The sequence below is a fragment of the Odocoileus virginianus genome, chromosome 5 (assembly GCF_023699985.2).
Source record: "Odocoileus virginianus isolate 20LAN1187 ecotype Illinois chromosome 5, Ovbor_1.2, whole genome shotgun sequence".
NCBI lineage: Eukaryota > Metazoa > Chordata > Mammalia > Artiodactyla > Cervidae > Odocoileus > Odocoileus virginianus.
In genome coordinates, this window is record NC_069678.1 from 89,214,352 (window position 1) to 89,233,081 (window position 18,730).

Genomic DNA, 18,730 nt, shown 5'->3' on the forward strand with positions numbered 1-18,730 from the left:
CAAGAGACATGATTAACTGCTCGAGTATGTGGATCCGATAAGGCCAAAGACTCCACATCCAGGGATAAGAAAGCCAATTAATCTGGGGAAAGGTCTCCTCCCCACTATGGAAAATACCCGAGGTCTCGCATGGAATCACATTGCCACTGCCTTCCTGCATACATTCCCTGAGATTCAGCTCCCTTTGGAATTGATTTATGTTTATATATATATATATACCTATATACATTTTCTTGTACAGAAATGTTAAATTCTCAAGATTAAATATCTTCAGTTGGGGAAAATCAATTTACTTCTTTGAGAAGGCTAGAATTGAAAGTCGTGAGCCTGAAACTTACTTTCTTGCCAATTTCACTGATAAAAAAAGCCTCTCCGTCCTGGCGTGTCGCCCTGTATCAGCTGCTCCAAACGATTCCATTAATTGATTGGGTGACTGGCCCTGAAACAGCGCTTATTAAGCTTCCCACTGGAGCTGGGGGACAGGCAGGACTGCATTGGAGCCGTAGTGATGAGGGACCGTCCCCTGGGGTGGTGACTACTCAGGCCAGTGATGGAACTCAGGCCTCTGGTGACCCAGCCCAGGAAGGTGGGAGAGGAGGCTGAGATTCCAGGAAGGGCCCTGGGCGTAACCCTCCCTGCCTCAGAGGTACCAGAAGGAACTTTCTCAGAGATGTACTCGGAATCATGGAATATCACTCAAGGACGGGACAGAATCTAAGGGGAATCAGAAACCAGGAGTGGGTTTTGTTGAAAATGGGGATCCCAACATATGTGACAACACAGGGGGTGGTCTTTCTAGGGAGGCAGGTTTCAGGCTCCTCTGCCTGCAGGTGATGGAGGTAGTGAATTTGTTGACACTGAACCTAGGAGAGCAGAAACTATTGAAATCAGTATCATAGCCAGCTTCCCACTTTATTGTTACTTTTCATCTGACTGGCCCAAGTTCTCTGGTGTCCTGTCCCTTCTTCCTCATCCTGGTCCTTTACCTGCTACGGGCGTCTCTCCTCAAAGCCCATCAGCCCCAAAACCAGTCCCTCCCCCTCCAGCCTCCAATGGAAATTTCTGTCTACATTTATGATGGGGTGTTCCTGGGAAGAGCATATGTTCTGATGTCTGGCAGGCCTATGTATAGGAGGAACTGGGTGTTGGGGTGTTAAGGAAGAGGATTCAGGGAAGGGTTTCCAGAAAGAGGAGAAGTTCTCCCCTTCTGACACAGAAGGAATGGGACAAGGCTCCCTGAATGGTTCATTGTCAAGTTACTGATGCCTGATTGTGGGGAGAATGGGTGGGTAAGATGGGTGAGGTGGAGGGATGGATGGATGGTTGGTGATGGGTAGGTGGATAAGAGAATGGATGGGTATTGGATGAATGGATAAATAGGTAAAAGACTGGGTGGATAGTTGTATAGTTAGTAGAATGAATTGGTGTGTGGATAGTGTGTGAGTGAATAGGTGAGAATACGAATGTGACGAATGAGAGAATAGATGGGTGGTGGGTGGATGGATATGTAGATGGATGGATGGATGGATACGTTAGGAGATATAAGGGGAACCCCGATGGCCTCATCCACTCCTAACTCCCTCCTCTAGGGGAAGAAGGAGAATTTGGAAAGCAGGAGGGACTGGGGTGGAAAAGGAGCTGAGGTGCTGAAATCACTGATGAGAGAATAGTATTAAGTTATTATATGGCTTGGTCTTCCCTGGTAGCTCAGATAGGTGGTAAAGAATCTGCCTGCAATGCGGGAGACCTGGGTTCAATCCCTGGGTTGGGAAGATCCCCTGGAAGAGGGCATAGCAGCCCACTCCAATATTCTTGCCTGGAGAATTCCCATGGCCGTTCCACGGGGTCACGACTGAGTGACTAAACACAACACAATATATGGTTCAGTGGTAAAGAACAACCCGCATGTCGATACAGAAGACTCAGGAGACGTGGATTCAATCCCTGGGTGAGGAAGATCCCCTGGAGAAGAAAATGTAAACCCACTCCAGTATTCTTGCCTGGAAAATCCCATAGACAGAAGAGCCTGATGGGCTACAGTCTATGGGATTGGAAAAGAGTTTGACATGTCTTAGCAACTAAACTACAACAAGGAACCAAGAAAGCAGAGTGCCTGAGGTCATGTGTCCCTGGCAAGCAGGAATGACTGGACCTGGATAATCTTATTAGAGGAATAGTTGCAACGGATTATCTGAGAAAGCAGCTATATTGGGAATAAAAGTAGCTGGTGTCAGCATGTGTGTAAGAGAATATATCAGTTACCTACTGCTGCATAACAAATTACCCCAAACTTAGTGTCTTAAAACAACAATATTCTGACCTCTTAGTCTGTGGGTTGGGAATCAGCACGGCATAGACAGGTCTTCTGCTAAGGGCCTGTCACAGGCCAGGGTGGAGGTGCTGGCTAACACTGCAGTCATCTCCAGATCCAGCTTCCAAACTCACTCAAGTAATGGTTGGCAGCCTTCAGTTCTCCCTAGGCTATTGGACTGAGGGCTTCCATCTCCCCTCTGACTGTTGGCTAGAGGCTGCCCTCTGATCCTTGTCATATGGACCTCTACACGGGGCAGCTCACAGCATAGCAGTGAGCTTTCAGCAGAGCAGCAAGCCAGAGAGAGTACAAGCAAGTCAGCAGTCAGCCTTTCCTGTAACCTCATCTCAGGTGTGACATCCCATCACTCCTGGAAAAAGTGAAAGTCGCTCAGTCATGTCCAACTCTTTGCGACCCCATGCACTATAAAGTCCATGGAATTCTCCAGGCCAGAATACTGGATTGGGTAACCTTTCCCTTCTCCAGAGACTCTTCCCAACCCAGGGATGGAAAACAGGTCTCCTGCATTGCGCGCAGATTCTTTACCAGCTGAGCCACAAGGGAAGCCCAAGAATGGTGGAGAGGGTAGCCCATCCCTTCTCCAGCAAACCCTCCTGACCCAGGAATCAGACCGAGGTCTCCTGCATTACAGGTGGATTCTTTCCCAGCTGAGCTATCAGAAGCCCATCACTCCTGGGGGCAGGGGTTAAAAGCAAGTCACTGGGCCCGGCCCACGCTCCAGGGGAAGGGATCTCACCAGGGTGTGAATCCCAGGGACAGGGATCACTGGAGCCAGTTTGAAGCTTCAAACTATGAAGCATCTGGGCAGGAAAAGGAGCAGCGTGAGAGCAGAGCTGGGGGAGAAGCTGGAGGGGGCAGAGTCTGGAGAGCAGACGTTATCTAGAAGATGAGAGATGTCTGGAGAGTCCGAAGAGCTGAAAATCAGGAATGTCCTTAAGGGCAAGAGTAGTTAGTGAAGTGTGGGGTGGGGGTGGGGAGCATCTGGGGCTACGGGAGGATGAAAAAGCTGAGGAGCAGGAATAGCTGATCATGGGATGGGCTGAGGATAGGCAAGGGTGGGATCAGCCAGCTCGCTGCTCCAGTGGAACCCACTGAGGGCTCCAGGTGTCGGAGCCCTCCCAGACCTTCAGCTTCAGGGCAGATAAACTTGCAGGAGGGAAGTGTCTGTGAAGGTGCCCTCAGACTCTGTGCCCAAAGGCGGCATCACTGGTACTCAAGAGATTCTGGGCTCAGGTGGAATCTCGAGTGGGACACTGCCTGCTGCTCCGAGGCTCCCTCCTCCCTGGGCAGTTTTGGAGGGACAGCCCTTAAAACTAGGAGGCACCCGGAGAGTAGAAGGTCCACTGTCCTCCCAGCCCCCTCCGCCGCCACTCCTGACAGTCACAGCTTCTCCCTTCTCCCCCAGCCCCGCACCAGCCTCTTGGGGCACACCCATGCCATCACGCACCCCGGAGCTGGACCAGGTGCCAGTCAAACAGGCCAATATCACAGACGAGCACGGCCAGACTCAGAAAAAGCCAGGGACGGTGGGGCCTGCAGAGCCACCTGCTCCCCTGGGATGCATGGAGGTAGGGCTGATCCCTGCTGGGAGTAGGCAGCCGGCAGACACTAAGATCCCAAGAAATCTCATGAAGGCCATGCACCTTGTTCTGCCCAATCCTCTCTGGCAGCAAGAGACACTGACCCTCTCCTGGCCCCAGGCCCTCTCTCAGCCTCCCCAACTGGGGGTCAAGCACAACAGCCCACTCACCAGCCTGTTCTCAAGGATGCTGGTTCCATTCAGGCAGCAGCATTCAGCCCGAGACACTCTGGAACCAGAGGGTGAGGGGGCCTCCGGACCATCTGCTCTGACCACCCCTACTCTCCTGCCCTCTCAGCAATTCTCACCCTGCTTCTCTTTCATTATATTCATGGAGAACAGACAGGAACCCTTGCCTGAGACAAACCTTCCCCAGGAACATGGTGCATAAGAGGGACTGCTTTAAGTGGGAGTAGGGAGCCCAGAATCCACGAGCTTTGCCCTCCTCAGCATCCACCCACCTTCCCTGCCACCTTCACAGTGGTTTCTAAGAGGCAGTGAAGGTCAGTGGTTAGGAGCATGGACTCTGGAGTCAGATAGCCTGGTTTTCCCAGTTTGTGTCTGAGTAAATCAAGCAAGTTGAGGCACAGCTAAACTCCATTCTCTTATCTGTAAACTGGAGCTAGTAATAGTACTGGGTTAGCCAAAAAGTTCATTTGGGTTTTTCCATAAGATGCTGTGGAAAAACCAAAACAAAATTTTGGCCAACCCATACCTGCCTCCTCTGACTATGGGGAGAATCAGTGAGTTCATGCAGGCAAAGCACTTGGAACATGACCTGCATGTGTTTAATGTTTAATAAATCTTAGAGAAATAAAAAAGTTTTTTAAGAAAAGTTTGAAAACCTCTTGTGCCACGGCAAAGAGTCAAGGGTTTCCATGTGGGTGGGCCCAAGTCTGACTCTCAGCTTTACGATCAGATGCCGCTGGTTGAGGACATACCCTCCCAGGGCCTCAGTTTCCACATCTGAGCAGTGGGTGGAACTCACTCACTCTAAGGACTGTGCACAGAATTCACTGACCCAGGCCTGCTAAGGGTGAGCAGTGCCTGGTCCGTGTGTGCGCAGTAACTGTGTGTACATCACCCCCACTGCTTCCCCATGGCCCAGAAATCCAAGATCTCCACCTTCGAGAAGATGTGGGCCTTCATGAGCAGCAAACCTTCGGCGCTGGTGAAGAATAACGAGGAGGGCATCCAGCGGACGCTGACGGCCGACTACGCGCTGCTCATGGAATCGACCACCATCGAGTACGTCACCCAGAGGAACTGCAACCTCACCCAGATCGGGGGCCTCATCGACTCCAAGGGCTATGGCATCGGCACGCCCATGGGTGAGCACAGGGGCTGCAGACGGCAGGGCGGCAGGGGACAGAGGGTGGGCAAGACCCCCAGGTTCACTCTTGCACACACGTGGCCTCCTGCTCCCTCTCCCAGATCACCCCCTGAACCTTGAAAGGGCTCAGCCCAGAAACAAAACGGCAGAGCCACAAGCCTCATGAGGTCAGCGCCACTCTGAGCAGAGGAGACCTGGGGACGGACACAGAGATGGGGGTCAATTCAAGGTCATGCCTCCTCTCTCTGACGTCATCCTGCTGAGGCAGCTCAGATATCCTGGGCCTTCCAGAGGCCTGCAGGGACAGGGATTCATAGGCAAGACTCTCCACCCTGGATCCGTGGAGACACTTTTGATGGATTGAAAGAGGGGCCTCCTGGCACTGAGGGCCCCCTTCGGAGGAGTGTGCTGAGAGGGCTAGTGATGGTGGCTAGCCCCCGCCAGGGTATTGGCAGGGATGCACAGATGGGCTGAAGGCTGCTGATGGCCAAGGGCCCCTCTCCCCCACTCAGGCTCCCCGTACCGGGACAAGATCACCATTGCGATCCTGCAGCTCCAGGAGGAGGACAAGCTGCACATCATGAAGGAGAAGTGGTGGCGGGGCAGTGGGTGTCCCGAGGAGGAAAACAAAGAGGCCAGCGCCCTGGGCATCCAGAAGATCGGGGGCATCTTCATCGTCCTGGCCGCCGGCCTGGTCCTGTCTGTGCTGGTGGCTGTGGGCGAGTTTGTGTACAAGCTCCGCAAGACCGCAGAGCGAGAGCAGGTAAACCTCCAAGAACTGGAGTGGGCATGGGGAAGGGACGGAACAGATCAGGGACCGCACTGGCTTCAAACTCCTTGGGAGCCAGGTGCACGATGGTGTCTGATCCCACCTCCCCGCCAGTAGCCCACTCTGCAGCCCATTCACCAGGAAGCCCTACCAGCCCCACTCTGCATGCTGTCCCATCATGCTGGCCCCATGCCAGGCCGTGCCCATCATCCCCAGCTGGACCACACACTAGCCTCTGGTCGGCTCTTCCTGCCTCCTCCCTTCCTCCCCACCAGCTGCTCTCCATACAGCAGCCAGTGCCCTGTTTAAAACTTAATTCGAAGCATGTCGTTGCCCCGCATAAAGCCCTCCAGGGTAATTGTGGATGCTTCATGATGCTTATACATGGGGGTTCATTATACTGTTCTCTCCACTTCTGCATATATTTGGAAATTTCCATAATCAAAAGTTTAACAGAGAAAAAGAGTTAAGAGAGCTAGCCCAAGCTTGCTAGGTTCAACCCATCTGATTAATTCACGTGTGGTTGGGCAGTAGTTCTGGGTCCCAGTAGCAAATTGGAATCACAGGGAGAAAGTGTTTTAAGTGCTAATACCCTGGCCTCACTCCCAGAGACTGTGTTTTAATTGGTCTGTGGTGGCCCAGGATTGGCTTCTTAAGAAAGTGTACAGAGTGATTTAAATGTGCACCTTGAGTGGAGGGCCAGTGGTCTGTGGGGAAGCTCCTCTCACAGAGAAGTTCAAAGGGAGACAGGGCAAGTGTGGAAGGAGATTGCGGTTAAGTCTTATGTATACACAAGATGCACTTACACATCTATCCAAAATTCAGTGGAGTCCTTTATAATCAGTAAGCCTGAGTGAGCAAAGAGGAAGGGCAACGATAATTCTTGATGTTCAAGTTCACATAGGTGTGAGAAAAGGGACATGGTACCATATTGCCCAGGGGGAGTCCAAGAGGGTAAGTTTCTGGAAGGTAACTCTGCAGTATGGCCAGAGTCTTTAAAGGAGGCCACATGTTTTGATTAGTCAATTTCTACTTTTAGAAATGCACCCAATGGAAGTGGCCAAAACATGTGCAATTTTATTGACAAGAATGTTCATTGAATTGTTAATTGAAATGTGGAAAAAACATGTGAGAAAACCTAAACGTCCAATAATTGGGAATGGTTTTAAAAATTATGATTCATCTAAGAAGAACAATCAAATCCTTTAGGTTACATTAGAATTACATTACAATTGAAATGAGCCCCAAATTCCATTACAAAGCCTATAGGATCTAGTCCTTACCCACCTCTCCAGCCTCCTCCTTCCCACCCTCCCCTCTGTTACTCTGCTCCACCCACACTGGTCACATTTTTAGTCCCTAACCAGCCAAGCACATTTCTGCCTTAGGGCCTTTGCACATGCTGTTCCAGCAACCTGCACTGTGCTTCTCCCAGAGCCCCATTTTCTTAGAGTCTTTTGGTCATTCAGCTGAAGCTCAAGTAGTCTTTCCCACCTATCCCCACTCCCCACCCCACTCTATCCTATTTCAATGCTTTATTCTCTTAATAATAGTTATCTCTTTCTGAAACTATTTATTTGTTCACGTGTTTATTATCTGTTTCTATCCCATCATCAGCGTTCCCTGAGTGCTAGGACCTTTTCACTGCTGTGCGCCTAACACTCGGAACACCAGTGCCTGGCACAGAGTTCAGTTCAGTTCAGTCGCTCAGTTGTGTCCGACTCTTTGCGACCCCATGAACCGCAGCACGCCAGGCCTCCCTGTTCTTCACCAGCTCCCAGAGTTTACTCAAACTCATGTCCATTGAGCCAGTGATGCCATCCAACCATCTCATCCTCTGTCGTCCCCTTCTCCTCCCGCCTTCAATCTTTCCCAGCATCAGGGTCTTTTCAAATGAGTCAATTCTTAGCATCAGGTGGCCAAAGCATTGGAGTTTCAGCTTCAACACCAGTCCTTCCAATGAATATTCAGGACTGGTTTCCGTTAGGATGGACTGGTTGGATCTCCTTGCAGTCCAAGGGACTCTCAAGAGTCTTCTGCAACAGTTCAGAAACATCAATTATTCAGCGCTCAGCTTTCTTTATAGTCCAACTCTCACATCCATACATGACTACTGGTAAAACCATAGCCTTGACTAGATGGACCTTTGTTGGCAAAGTAACACCTCTGCTTTTTAATATACTGTCCAGGTTGGTCATAACTTTTCTTCCAAGGAGCAAGTGTCTTTTAATTTCATGGCTGCAGTCACCATCTGCAGTGATTTTGGAGCCCAAAAAGATAAAGTCTATCACTGTTTCCACTGTTTCCCCATCTATTTGCCATGAAGTGATGGGACCAGATGCCATGATCTTAGTTTTCTGAATGTTGAGAAGCCAACTTTTTCACTCTCCTCTTTCACTTTCATCAAGAGGCTCTTTAATTCTTCTTCACTTTCTGCCATAAGGGTGGTGTCATCTGCATGTCTGAGGTTGTTGATATTTCTCCCAGCAATCTTGATTCCAGCTTGTGCTTTCTCCAGCCCAGCGTTTCTCATGATGTACTCTGCATATAAGTTAAATAAGCAGGGTGACAATATACAGCCTTGACGTACTCCTTTTCCTATTTGGAACCAGTCTGTTGTTCCATGTCCAGTTCTAACTGTTGCTTCCTGAGCTGCTACAGATTTCTCAAGAAGCAGGTCAGGTTGTCTGGTATTCCTATCTCCTTAAGAATCTTCCACAGTTTGTGGTGATCCACACAGTCAAAGGCGTTGGCATAGTCAATAAAGCAGAAGTAGATGTTTTTCTGCAATTCTCTTGCTTTTTCAATGATCCAACAGATGTTGGCAATTTGATCCCTGGTTCCTCTGCCTTTTCTAAATCCAGCTTGAATATCTGGAAGTTCACGGTTCACACACTGCTGAAGCCTGGCTTGGAGAATTTTGAGCATTACTTTACTAGCGTGTGAGATGAGTGCAACTGTGTGGTAGTTTGAACATTGTTTGGCATTGCCTTTCTTTGGGATTGGAATGAAAACTGACCTTTTCCAGTCCTGTGGCCACTGCTGAGTTTTCCAAATTTGCTGGCATATTGAGTGCAGCACTTTCACAGCATCATCTTTTAGGATTTGAAATAGCTCAACTGGAATTCCATCGCCTCCACTAGCTTTGTTCGTAGTGATCCTTCCTAAGCCACATTTGACTTCGCACTCCAGGATGTTTGGCTCTAGGTGAGTGATCACACCGTCGTGATTATCTAGGTCATGAAGATCTTTTTTGTATAGTTCTTCTGTGTATTCTTGCCATCTCTTCTTAATATCTTCTGCTTCTGTTAGGTCCCTACCATTTCTGTCCTTTATTAGGCCCATCTTTGCATGAAATGTTCCCTTGGTATCCCTAATTTTCTTGAAGAGATCTCTAGTCTTTCCCATTCTATTGTTGTCCTCTATTTCTTTGCACTGATCACTGAGGAGGACTTTGTTATCTCTCCTGGCTATTCTTTGGAACTCTGCATTCAGATGAGTATATCTTTCCTTTTCTCCTTTGCCTTTCGCTTCTCTTCTATTCACAGCTATTTGTAAGGCCTCCTCAGACAACCATTTTGCCTTTTTGCATTTCTTTTTCTTGGGGATGGTCTTGATCCCTGCCTCCTGTACAATGCCACAAACCTCCGTCCATAGTTCTTCAGGTACTCTGTCTATCAGATCTAATTCCTTGAATCTATTTCTCACTTCTACTGTATAATTGTGAGGGACTTGATTTAGGTCATACCTGAATGATCTAGTTCTTTTCCCTACTTTCTTCAACTTAAGTCTGAATTTGGCAATGAGGAGTTCATGATCTGAACCACAGTCAGCTCCTGGTCTTGCTTTTGCTGACTGTATAGAGCTTCTCCATCCTTGGTTGCAAAGAATATAATCAATCTGATTTCAGTATTGACCATCTGGTGGTGTCCATGTGTAGAGTCATTTCTTGTGTTGTTGGAAGAGAGTGTTTCCTATGACCAGTGCATCCTCTTGTCTAAACTCTATTAGCCTTTGCCCTGCTTCATTCTGTACTCCAAGGCAAAATTTGCCTGTTACTCCAGGTATTTCTTGACTTCCTACTTTTGCATTCCAGTCCCCTATAATGAAAAGGACATCTTTTTTTGGTGTTAATTCTAGAAGGTCTTATAGTTCTTCATAGAACCATTCAACTTCAACTTCTTAAGCATTACTGGTCAGGGCATAGACTTGGATTACCATGATACTGAATGGTTTGCCTTGGAAACGAACAGAGATCATTCTGTCGCTTTTGAGATTGCATCCAAGTACTGCATTTCAGACTCTTTTGTTGACTACGATGGCTACTCCATTTCTTCTAAGGGATTCTTGCCCACAGTAGGAGATATGATGGTCATCTGAGTTAAATTCACCCATTCCAGTCCATTTTAGTTCACTGATTCCTAACATGTCAACATTCACTGTTGCCATCTCCTGTTTGACCACTTCCATTTGCCTTGATTCATGGACCTAACATTCCAGGCTCCTATGCAATATTACTCTTTACAGCATTGGACTTTACTTCTACCAGGCACATCCACAAGTGGGTGTTGTTTTTGCTTTGGCTCCATCCCTTCATTCTTTCTGGAGTTATTTCTCCACTGATATCCAGTAGCATATTGGGCACCTACCAACCTGGGGAGTTTATCTTTCAGTGTCACATGGACCACAGCCCTGTCTAACTCAATGAAACTATGAGCCATGCCATGTAGGGCCACCCAAGACAGACAGGTCATGGTGGAGAGTTCTGACAAAACGTGGTCCACTGGAGAAGGGAATGGCAAACCACTTCAGTATTCTTGCCTTGAGAACCCCATGAACAGTATGAACAGTATGAAAATGGCACAGAGTAGGTCTCAGTAAATAGTCACAGAATGAAGAAGGGGAGGTAAGGAGGGAAGATGTCCTGCATTTAGTGGGAGAGCAAGAAGAAGCTTGGTGAGGTCACACAGAGGGTAAGAGGCAGAGTCAGAATTCAAAGCCAAGTCCCCGTTCCCCAGCACCACATGACCTAACTACAACCTGTCTGAGTGCTGATGCCCAGGCCTCCCTAGGCAAGTTGAGATAACAACAGCCCGCTGCCTTCTCGACAAGCCATGGGACAGCCTCTGGCAGCTGGTCTCATAGAAGCCACTGCCATCAGATACCTGTGGGCAGTGCTGCACTTGAGCTGTCCCTCTTGGATACCCACAGGGACCTAAGCCAGAAAAAGCCCTACAGGGACCTGCCTCCCCATTGAGAAATCTGTACTAGACTTTCCTGAATGGGAGCAAAGCAACTCCTCCCTTCAGTGGGAACCCCTTTCAGAGAGGTTATCCATATATTCATCAAGTGTTTCTTAAGCCCTGACTCTGAGCCAGGCCTAGAGCTGGAGGCTGGGCTCATAGGATGAAACTGGCTGGTTCCTGCCCTCAGAAGCTAGTGGAGAAAAGTCAGGCAGGTAAACTACTCAGACTTTAATGTGCCACAGTTTGTTCATCATCAGTCAAATGGGGCTAAGATGATATCACCTTAGATCCCAAACAAGGACATGATGCTTTGTAGGCTGCTCTCCAAACCACCTGGGCATCCCTGGTGGCTCAGTGGTAAAGAACCCACCTGCCAGTGCAGGAAATGTGGTTCATCCCTGGGTAGGGAAGATCCCCTGGAGAAGGAAATGGCAACCCACTCCAGTATTCTTGCCTGGGAAATCCCTTGGACAGAGGAGCCTGGCAGGCTACAGTCCATTGGGTCACAAAAGAGTTGGACGTGACTTAGCGATGAAACAACAACAACCCCAACTAATCACCTTGCAGGGGGCAGAGGGCAGGTGGCATACAGGTGTGAAGGAAAGCCAGGGGCCTCAGCACAAGCTCTGGGAGGAAGGGGAGGAGTTGGCTGGAGTTGCATGGCCGGGCCTCACCCCTGTGCTCCTTCCCCTCCCACCCACCACCCCAGCGTTCCTTCTGCAGCACCGTGGCCGATGAGATCCGCTTCTCCCTTACCTGCCAGCGTCGGGTCAAGCACAAGCCGCAGCCTCCCATGATGGTCAAGACTGACGCCGTCATCAACATGCACACATTCAACGATCGCAGGCTTCCGGGCAAAGACAGCATGACCTGCAGCACATCATTGGCCCCCGTGTTCCCCTAGGCACAGGTGGGGTGGGGACCGCCGGCCTGGGGGCAGGGCGGAGGAAAGCAAAGGAGACTGGAAGGAACACCCCCAAGCACCACGCTGGACTTGGGGACCAGAGCTGCTGCCTGCCTGTTGGGCCAGGAGCCCTCTGCCCTTACCTATCAGGAAACCAGCAGGCCCCCAGGCCAGCTGCTTGGGCTTCACCCTCCTCTTGTTTCTTCTATGGGTTTCTAAAGCTGCCAGCCAAGACAGCCAAGGCCAAAGGAAGCACATGCCTCTCTCAGGCCAAATTCACCTGCCCCTCAACTCTCTTCTATAGTCAGAAGTTTCTACCATGGCCCTGCAGGGTCCAAAGACAACAGGAAACAGCTCTCATGTTGCCGCTCCTTCCCCATGGGGGCAGGCCTCCTGGAACTTGACTATGAGATCAGAGACGTAGACCCTGGGTACCAAAAAGGATGTTACTGTTCGGCTGCCAATGGGAACTGAAGCTGAAGGACAGCTACCCCACATGCCTGGTCAGAAGGAAGAACTCATTCCCCAGGGGCTGCTCACATGGTCCTGATCTCCTGGACTTGACACCACCCATGGTGGAGCCCCTGTTTGGGCAAAGTTAAAGGCAGGAGCCCCATAGGGGAAAAAGAGGAGTTTGGAGTCTGGGAGAGACGAGGATGCACAGAGAATGCTAGTTTGAACTCTTCTGGAGTTCAATGGGTCCCGCTCCTCTAGAAGGTCTCTAGGAGTGGGAGAGTGGTCAGAGCAAATTCACCTCCCCGTTGTGACCAGAGGAGAAAGGGCCCTCAGAATCTCCTGCAAAGGATGCCCGGAGACTCGGCCAGAGGAACAGTGGATTCCATGGAAATCCCAGAGGCCCTCGAGCCATTGGATTTTATCTTGCTGGTTAGCAAGCTGTTTCCTAAACCCCGGTGGCATTAGGACGCTTGAGCTCTTTGCCATCTACTCTTCAGCGACTCCCCATTCCTGGCCTGTTGACCTTGACCATCTTCTGTCATCATGGAAGGAGGAAAGTAGCCTAGATTGAAGTGAACATTGTCACCTATCCTCCAAGGAGGATCAAGTCCACTGCACAGGCTCACTTTGGGGTAGATGGGGAAAGCTGGATTGGCGGGGCACATAAGGAACTCCATGCCTCCTGGGCTTGCCAAACCTTAAAGATGCCCCCCAGAGAAAGAAAATTTCCAGGGGACAGAACAGTCTCCCTGGTAGAGGCCCCTGGGGTGGGGAGGAAGAAGCTGCCTCCTGGAGGATTAACCAAAGACCCCACACAGAGATACACGGTCGTAATGGCCCTGGTCTCTTGTCCAGAGGAGCTGGGACCTTGTGGGGTTTGGGGGTTCAGCAGAGAAGGGGTAGCAGACGAGGTGCAGTGAGCAGTGGACCAGGTGATCCGTGGGTTCCAGCCAGCTGTGACAGATACTCTAGGTCTGAGACGCGTAAGATTCTGGGAGGAGAATGAGATGTGGAGGGATTAGGAACAAAGTGTCCTTAAAGAGAGCACGATGAGGCCAGCAAGGCTGCCCGTGGCCAAGGGCAGAGGGCAGGCTTTGAGCCAGGGAAAGGGGGCTGGAGATCTGTATAGAGACCAGAAGACACCAGCCGCCCACCCCCCTACCGCTCTTCTGTTTCTGCCTGGGGACCCTGGTTAGGAAAAGAGCTACATTTAGGTCTCAAGAAGCTTCTCAGCTGGGGTGAAGGGTAACCTCTAACTCTCCTCAAGAGTCCCAAAGCAGGAGCGCACAGTGGACGCATGTGATAACTATCGTCTTCTCCAGACTGAGCTGTGGGGCCAAACCAGCTGGTTCCCAGGGCCACAGCAGTTCTGCCAGGCTGTGTGCACTGGAGGTGGGAGAAGAGGGATGGAACGCCACGTGGCCAACACGCATCATGATAGGAAAAGCCATGCTGTTGTGAGCTCCTGGATGTAGGAGTGTATGTGTGTCTGTGTGTGCGTGCGCATGTATGTGTATCTTTGTATGTCTGATCTTTGGGGGCTGGGCATGAAGGATAAATGAAGGCATGTGACAGAGTCCCAGGCATGCAATAATAGGAGAACCCTTTGGGTTCTGATGTGTGTGTGTGCACGTGTGTGTGAATTTGGGGTGAAGGAGATAAATCTGGACAAGCAGCAGGACCCCATACATGTAAAAACAGGAGAAGCCATGCCATATTGGGGTTCTGGTGAGTATACATATGTATACATACGTGAACAACTGTGTGTGCTTGTGTGTGTGTGTGTGTGTGTGTGTGCGTGTGCGCATGCACTTTTGTGCACCTAATGGCAGAGGGTGGAGGACAAGATAAAATATGTTTTAATGGAGAAGCTAAATAAGTTTAAATGGAGAAGCCATGTCATCAAGGGGTCCGTTTGTGAGCACGTGTGCATGTGCGTGTGCGGTGGAGGGCGGGAGGGAAGACAGACTGGATGGATGCACAGCACAAGGGAATGCATGTTGTATGTGAGGAGCCACATGGGCCTGGAGTTCGTGTGTGTGTGTGTGTTCACGTATGGGTGTTCAAACGTGCACATATGTTCCAGCTCACAATAGGAGCAGAGATGGACAATCAGGAAGGGAACTAGAGTCTGGGTACACTTCTGCCATGGAGAGAGGTCATTTGCCACAAGGATTTGCTAAGATTACATAGGCCTGAGGAGACAGGCCAAGTAGGGACTAAACCCTGCAGGCAGTCACAGCCAGTGACTCCTTTGCTTTCTGTGGAGTGTCCTATTTGAAGGGAAAATGACTGTTTTTGGCAATTTCCAGATAACCAGATTCTGATGAAGGTATTTGCCAATTTTTTCTCACTGATCACAGACATGAGCCACTCTCTTTCTTTATCCGGTCTACTTTCATAGCACACGCCCACATCCATGTTCGTATCACACACCCAACCGTGTGTGTGCTTTCGTGACACGCCATGAACGTGTCATTTCTTCTGAGGCTATGCACATATATAGACTGCAATGGCAGGAAGACTAGGAGGTGGTGGGGTAGGAAGAGCTTCATCAAAGGAGAGGAGGAAGGTGGAACTCAGCGGCACAATTCCATTAGGGAAATCCCCCGAAAGGGACTGAAATGATTTCTCAAGTCCTACATGGAGATAGGAGGACACGCAGCCTGATATCACCTCCCATTCGAGCCTTACATCCGTGTGTGGATAATGGTTCAAACTCTGCCTGATGACCTGTGTTTGTCTCTGAGACCAGCCCAGCATTCAGAGTGCAGCGGAGGTCGCTTCTCTCCGAATGTGAGCTCTGTCCCAGGGGCCTGAAGGTGCTGCTGCGTCTTGGGGTAGGGGCCCGGGGAACTATTCCAAGCAAGGTGGGTCGAGTGGAAATAATGTTCAGGCCCACCTGCCCGCGGATATGGATCTGAGCCACGGCGAGTGTGCATGCGCACACATGGAGGCACTGAGGTCAGTGGCAGCTCAACACTGGTTTGGATAGAGCAGAGGATGGGACTGGCCCAAGCAGGCGCTGGACAGTCCCTGCCCAGCACGTACTGGCCTGAAGAGAAGAGCACCCCTACCTTCCACCTCCATCCCCCACCTCGAAATGCCAGTGCCTCCCCTCAGCCTGCTCCAACTGGCCAGATTAAAGGGCAGCACTGGGGACATACACACCCTGCCAAGGCCCTGGGGAGCGGGGCCTTGAGGCCTCATTTTCTCTCTCCCCTTGACCTGTTACTGGTCCATCTTCTGTGGACAGATAAGAAAAACCTGAGAACTTTGTCCATTCAATGGGCCCCACGCTGGGCACGTGTCTCGAGATGGGTAAGGCCCCCTTGGCCGAGGAGCTGACTCTGAGTCTCTGAAGGGTGGGAGCACCTCCCCTGCTCACAGCCAAGACTCTGTCTCCACTAGCCAAGCACACGGGTTCCCCGCAAGGCCCCGGGCACGGGCAGAGGGCAAGTCCAGCCCTGGATGGAGGAGGGCTCTGGCAGTGGCGAGAAGGCTCCAAGCGGTTAGAAGTCACTCCCTCCCCAATCCCCAGGAAAGCAGAAGTCAGACCCAGGCACCCGCTCACCCAGAACAGTGGGACGCTCCCTCCCCGACATCTCCTCCCAGGTGGGTGTGCTGGGTGTGGGCTGGTGGCTGTGGCTTCATCACTCAGAATGAAGCCCATCCCTTCCCAGACACTTCCCAGCTCTCTGCTCCAGCCCACATCTCTGGTCCTGTGTGGACAGCCATCTGGGAAGGGCTTAGTGATCTGGACAAACAGCTGTATGGACTTAAACTCTGAGATGGGCCCGGCCCTGTGGACAGACTCAAGAAGTGCATCCAGTTCTGTAGACAGGCCTCTGGACTAGACCCATCTGGAAAAGCCCCGGGCTGGGAGGACCCATCTGGAACGGGCCCAACTGCTTGCCCCAGTAGAAGGGTCCCGCCCTCGGTCCCCCGGCCAGCCTGAATGGAGCCTTCCTTTCCGTCCTGGCTTTGCCCTGGAGTTAGAAGTTCAGAGCTGAGGCCATACGTGAAAGTCACAAAACTGGTTTTGGTAGAAGGTTAAAGTTCTGTACAGTATATATATGAATGTAAAAAGATATATATATATATGCTGTATATATATATATATGCACAGTGTATATATGACCTGTAGCCCGTGTGTATACGCACCCCTCCCCGCACGTCTGCACACAGAGTGTACATAACCCAGCCAGTGTGGGTGGGGACCAGGTGAGCAGCGGGGGCTGCAGCTGGAGAGTCTAGGACGGAAGCTGCCTGGGGCAGGGGCTGCGGAGAGCCCTCTGGGGAACGGGCAGGGCCCATGCATGTCAGAGCTGCAGACCCTGAGGAGGAAGGGAGAACTGAGGGGCTGGCAGGTAGGCCTCCTGAGGACGACAGGAGTGGCCCACAGGCCTTGTCTGCATCTGAGAGGCTCTGAGGATTGCCGGGCCTCTGTCTGGGGGGCAGCATTGTACAGTACTGGGCTCCTGAGCCAATACGACAGCTGCAGTCCCAGGGCAGTTAGCAGGGAGCTGGAAGGGCTGGGAAAGAGGGGGCCACTCCCTGGACCAGCTCTCAATACCTGTCTGCCCAGCCGCCAGGGATGCTCCACCTGGAATACCCTAGAAGGCTGAAGCATGGCAGAGGCCATTGCCTCACGTTCTCAACCACACACAAAGACGACCCAGCTCCCAGCTAAGGAAAACCCTTTTTCAGGAGAATGGCCCCCTGCATGCCAGTCAGACATCCCCGGCCCCTGTCTTCTAGAACAGACCTCAAATCACCCCGCAGCGTGTCTATTTTATAGATCAAAACTTTGAGGCCTCCAGATGTAAGAAAACAGCTGTGGACCCAGCAATTCCAGCCTTGAGTTCGTCCCACCCCAGACAATCTCCCCAGCCCATTTGACTGCAAGGTCCGCTGTCAGGGAGTGACTGGAGAGCCAGAGGTGTGAGCAGAGCAGTGACGGCGGGTGAAAGAGGGCAAGCCAAGAAGGCGGTCTGAGCACACCTAGTGGCATCTGTCCGCCCTCTCCCCTGCCACCCCTCCCCTGCAGGGCAGCTGGCATAGAGCTTGGCCCTGCCCCTGCAGACCTCCGTCCCTACCACACTTGGATCCGTCTGTTCTTTCCCTTCTAACCCTTCAGCAAGTGGTTCGGCTCCATCATCATGCAAGAGCATCTCTGGACCACGTGGGAAAGGGTCTAGAGTGGGCTTCCGTGTGGTCAGCGGTCTGCCCTCTGCTTCAGCCCCATGCATCAGACTGGTCTGCACTTAACTCTGGGTCTGCCTCTGTTTGGGGTCCTGGCCGGAGCAATCTGAACCCAGCCCCCTGAGGATGGGTCTGTCCTGCCTCTAGGACAGGAATCAGAGGCTCCAGGGGCCCCCTTGCCACTGTGCTCCAAGCCCCCAGCCCACCTCCGCCTGTGCCAGCTTCCTGGCTAAGCCTCCCACGATGGGGACTTGGGTTCCCAGCCCCTTGGTGAAGCCCCAAGATAGCACCATGTGAGACCCCTGGTCTGTCCCACCACCCAGACCAGAGTGCCTGGACGCCCCCTACCCCAATCCTACTCAATATAGTTCCCACACACTGGTCTCTGGGCCATTCAGGGGATGCCCTTTGTGGACATGCAGAATTTCTATGAATATAGTTTTTTGTAAACATTTTGTAACAATTTGGGTTTCATAGTAACTGTGTTACTTGCCAATCATTCTAGGCTGATGTAAATAAATTTCCAAACAAATCTGATTATTTTCCTTTTTAAGACACTGTGATATATCAAAGTGCACAGTTTGCTGTATGAAGTAATATGGTTTTAAATTTTAAATAAAGAAATGTTTCTAGAAAACAGGGCCCTCTTGAGATGCATTTTCTGCTTCTCTTGTCTCTTTAGAACCAGAGGGTGCTGCAGTTGTGCCATCTTCACCCAAGGTTGACTGTGTCCTGGGCAGGGGCCCCGGGGGGTGAGCAGGTGGGTGACTCCAGCCCAGGCTCCTGGTCCCCATTTCAGATGTTTACATGGGACATCAGTATTGACATCACCTGACCTCCATCTTCCCTTCTCTTGGGCACGTTCCTCTCCATCTCCTCTCCATCCCATAGCTACCTTCGAAGTCT

General features: G+C 51.1%; 1 protein-coding gene across 2 annotated transcripts in view; it reads left to right on the forward strand.

The window, feature by feature from the left end:
* Positions 1-18,466, forward strand: part of GRIK3 (glutamate ionotropic receptor kainate type subunit 3) — a 244,568-nt gene extending 226,102 nt beyond the window's left edge. For both annotated transcript variants that reach the window (XM_070468389.1, XM_020880250.2), the window contains exons 14-16: positions 5,020-5,242; positions 5,757-6,007; positions 11,969-18,466. In XM_070468389.1, coding sequence (XP_070324490.1) covers positions 5,020-5,242; positions 5,757-6,007; positions 11,969-12,163 — 669 coding nt within the window. In that variant the 3' untranslated portion in view covers positions 12,164-18,466. The remainder of the gene's footprint in view (positions 1-5,019; positions 5,243-5,756; positions 6,008-11,968) is intronic.
* The last annotated feature ends 264 nt before the right edge of the window (positions 18,467-18,730 follow it).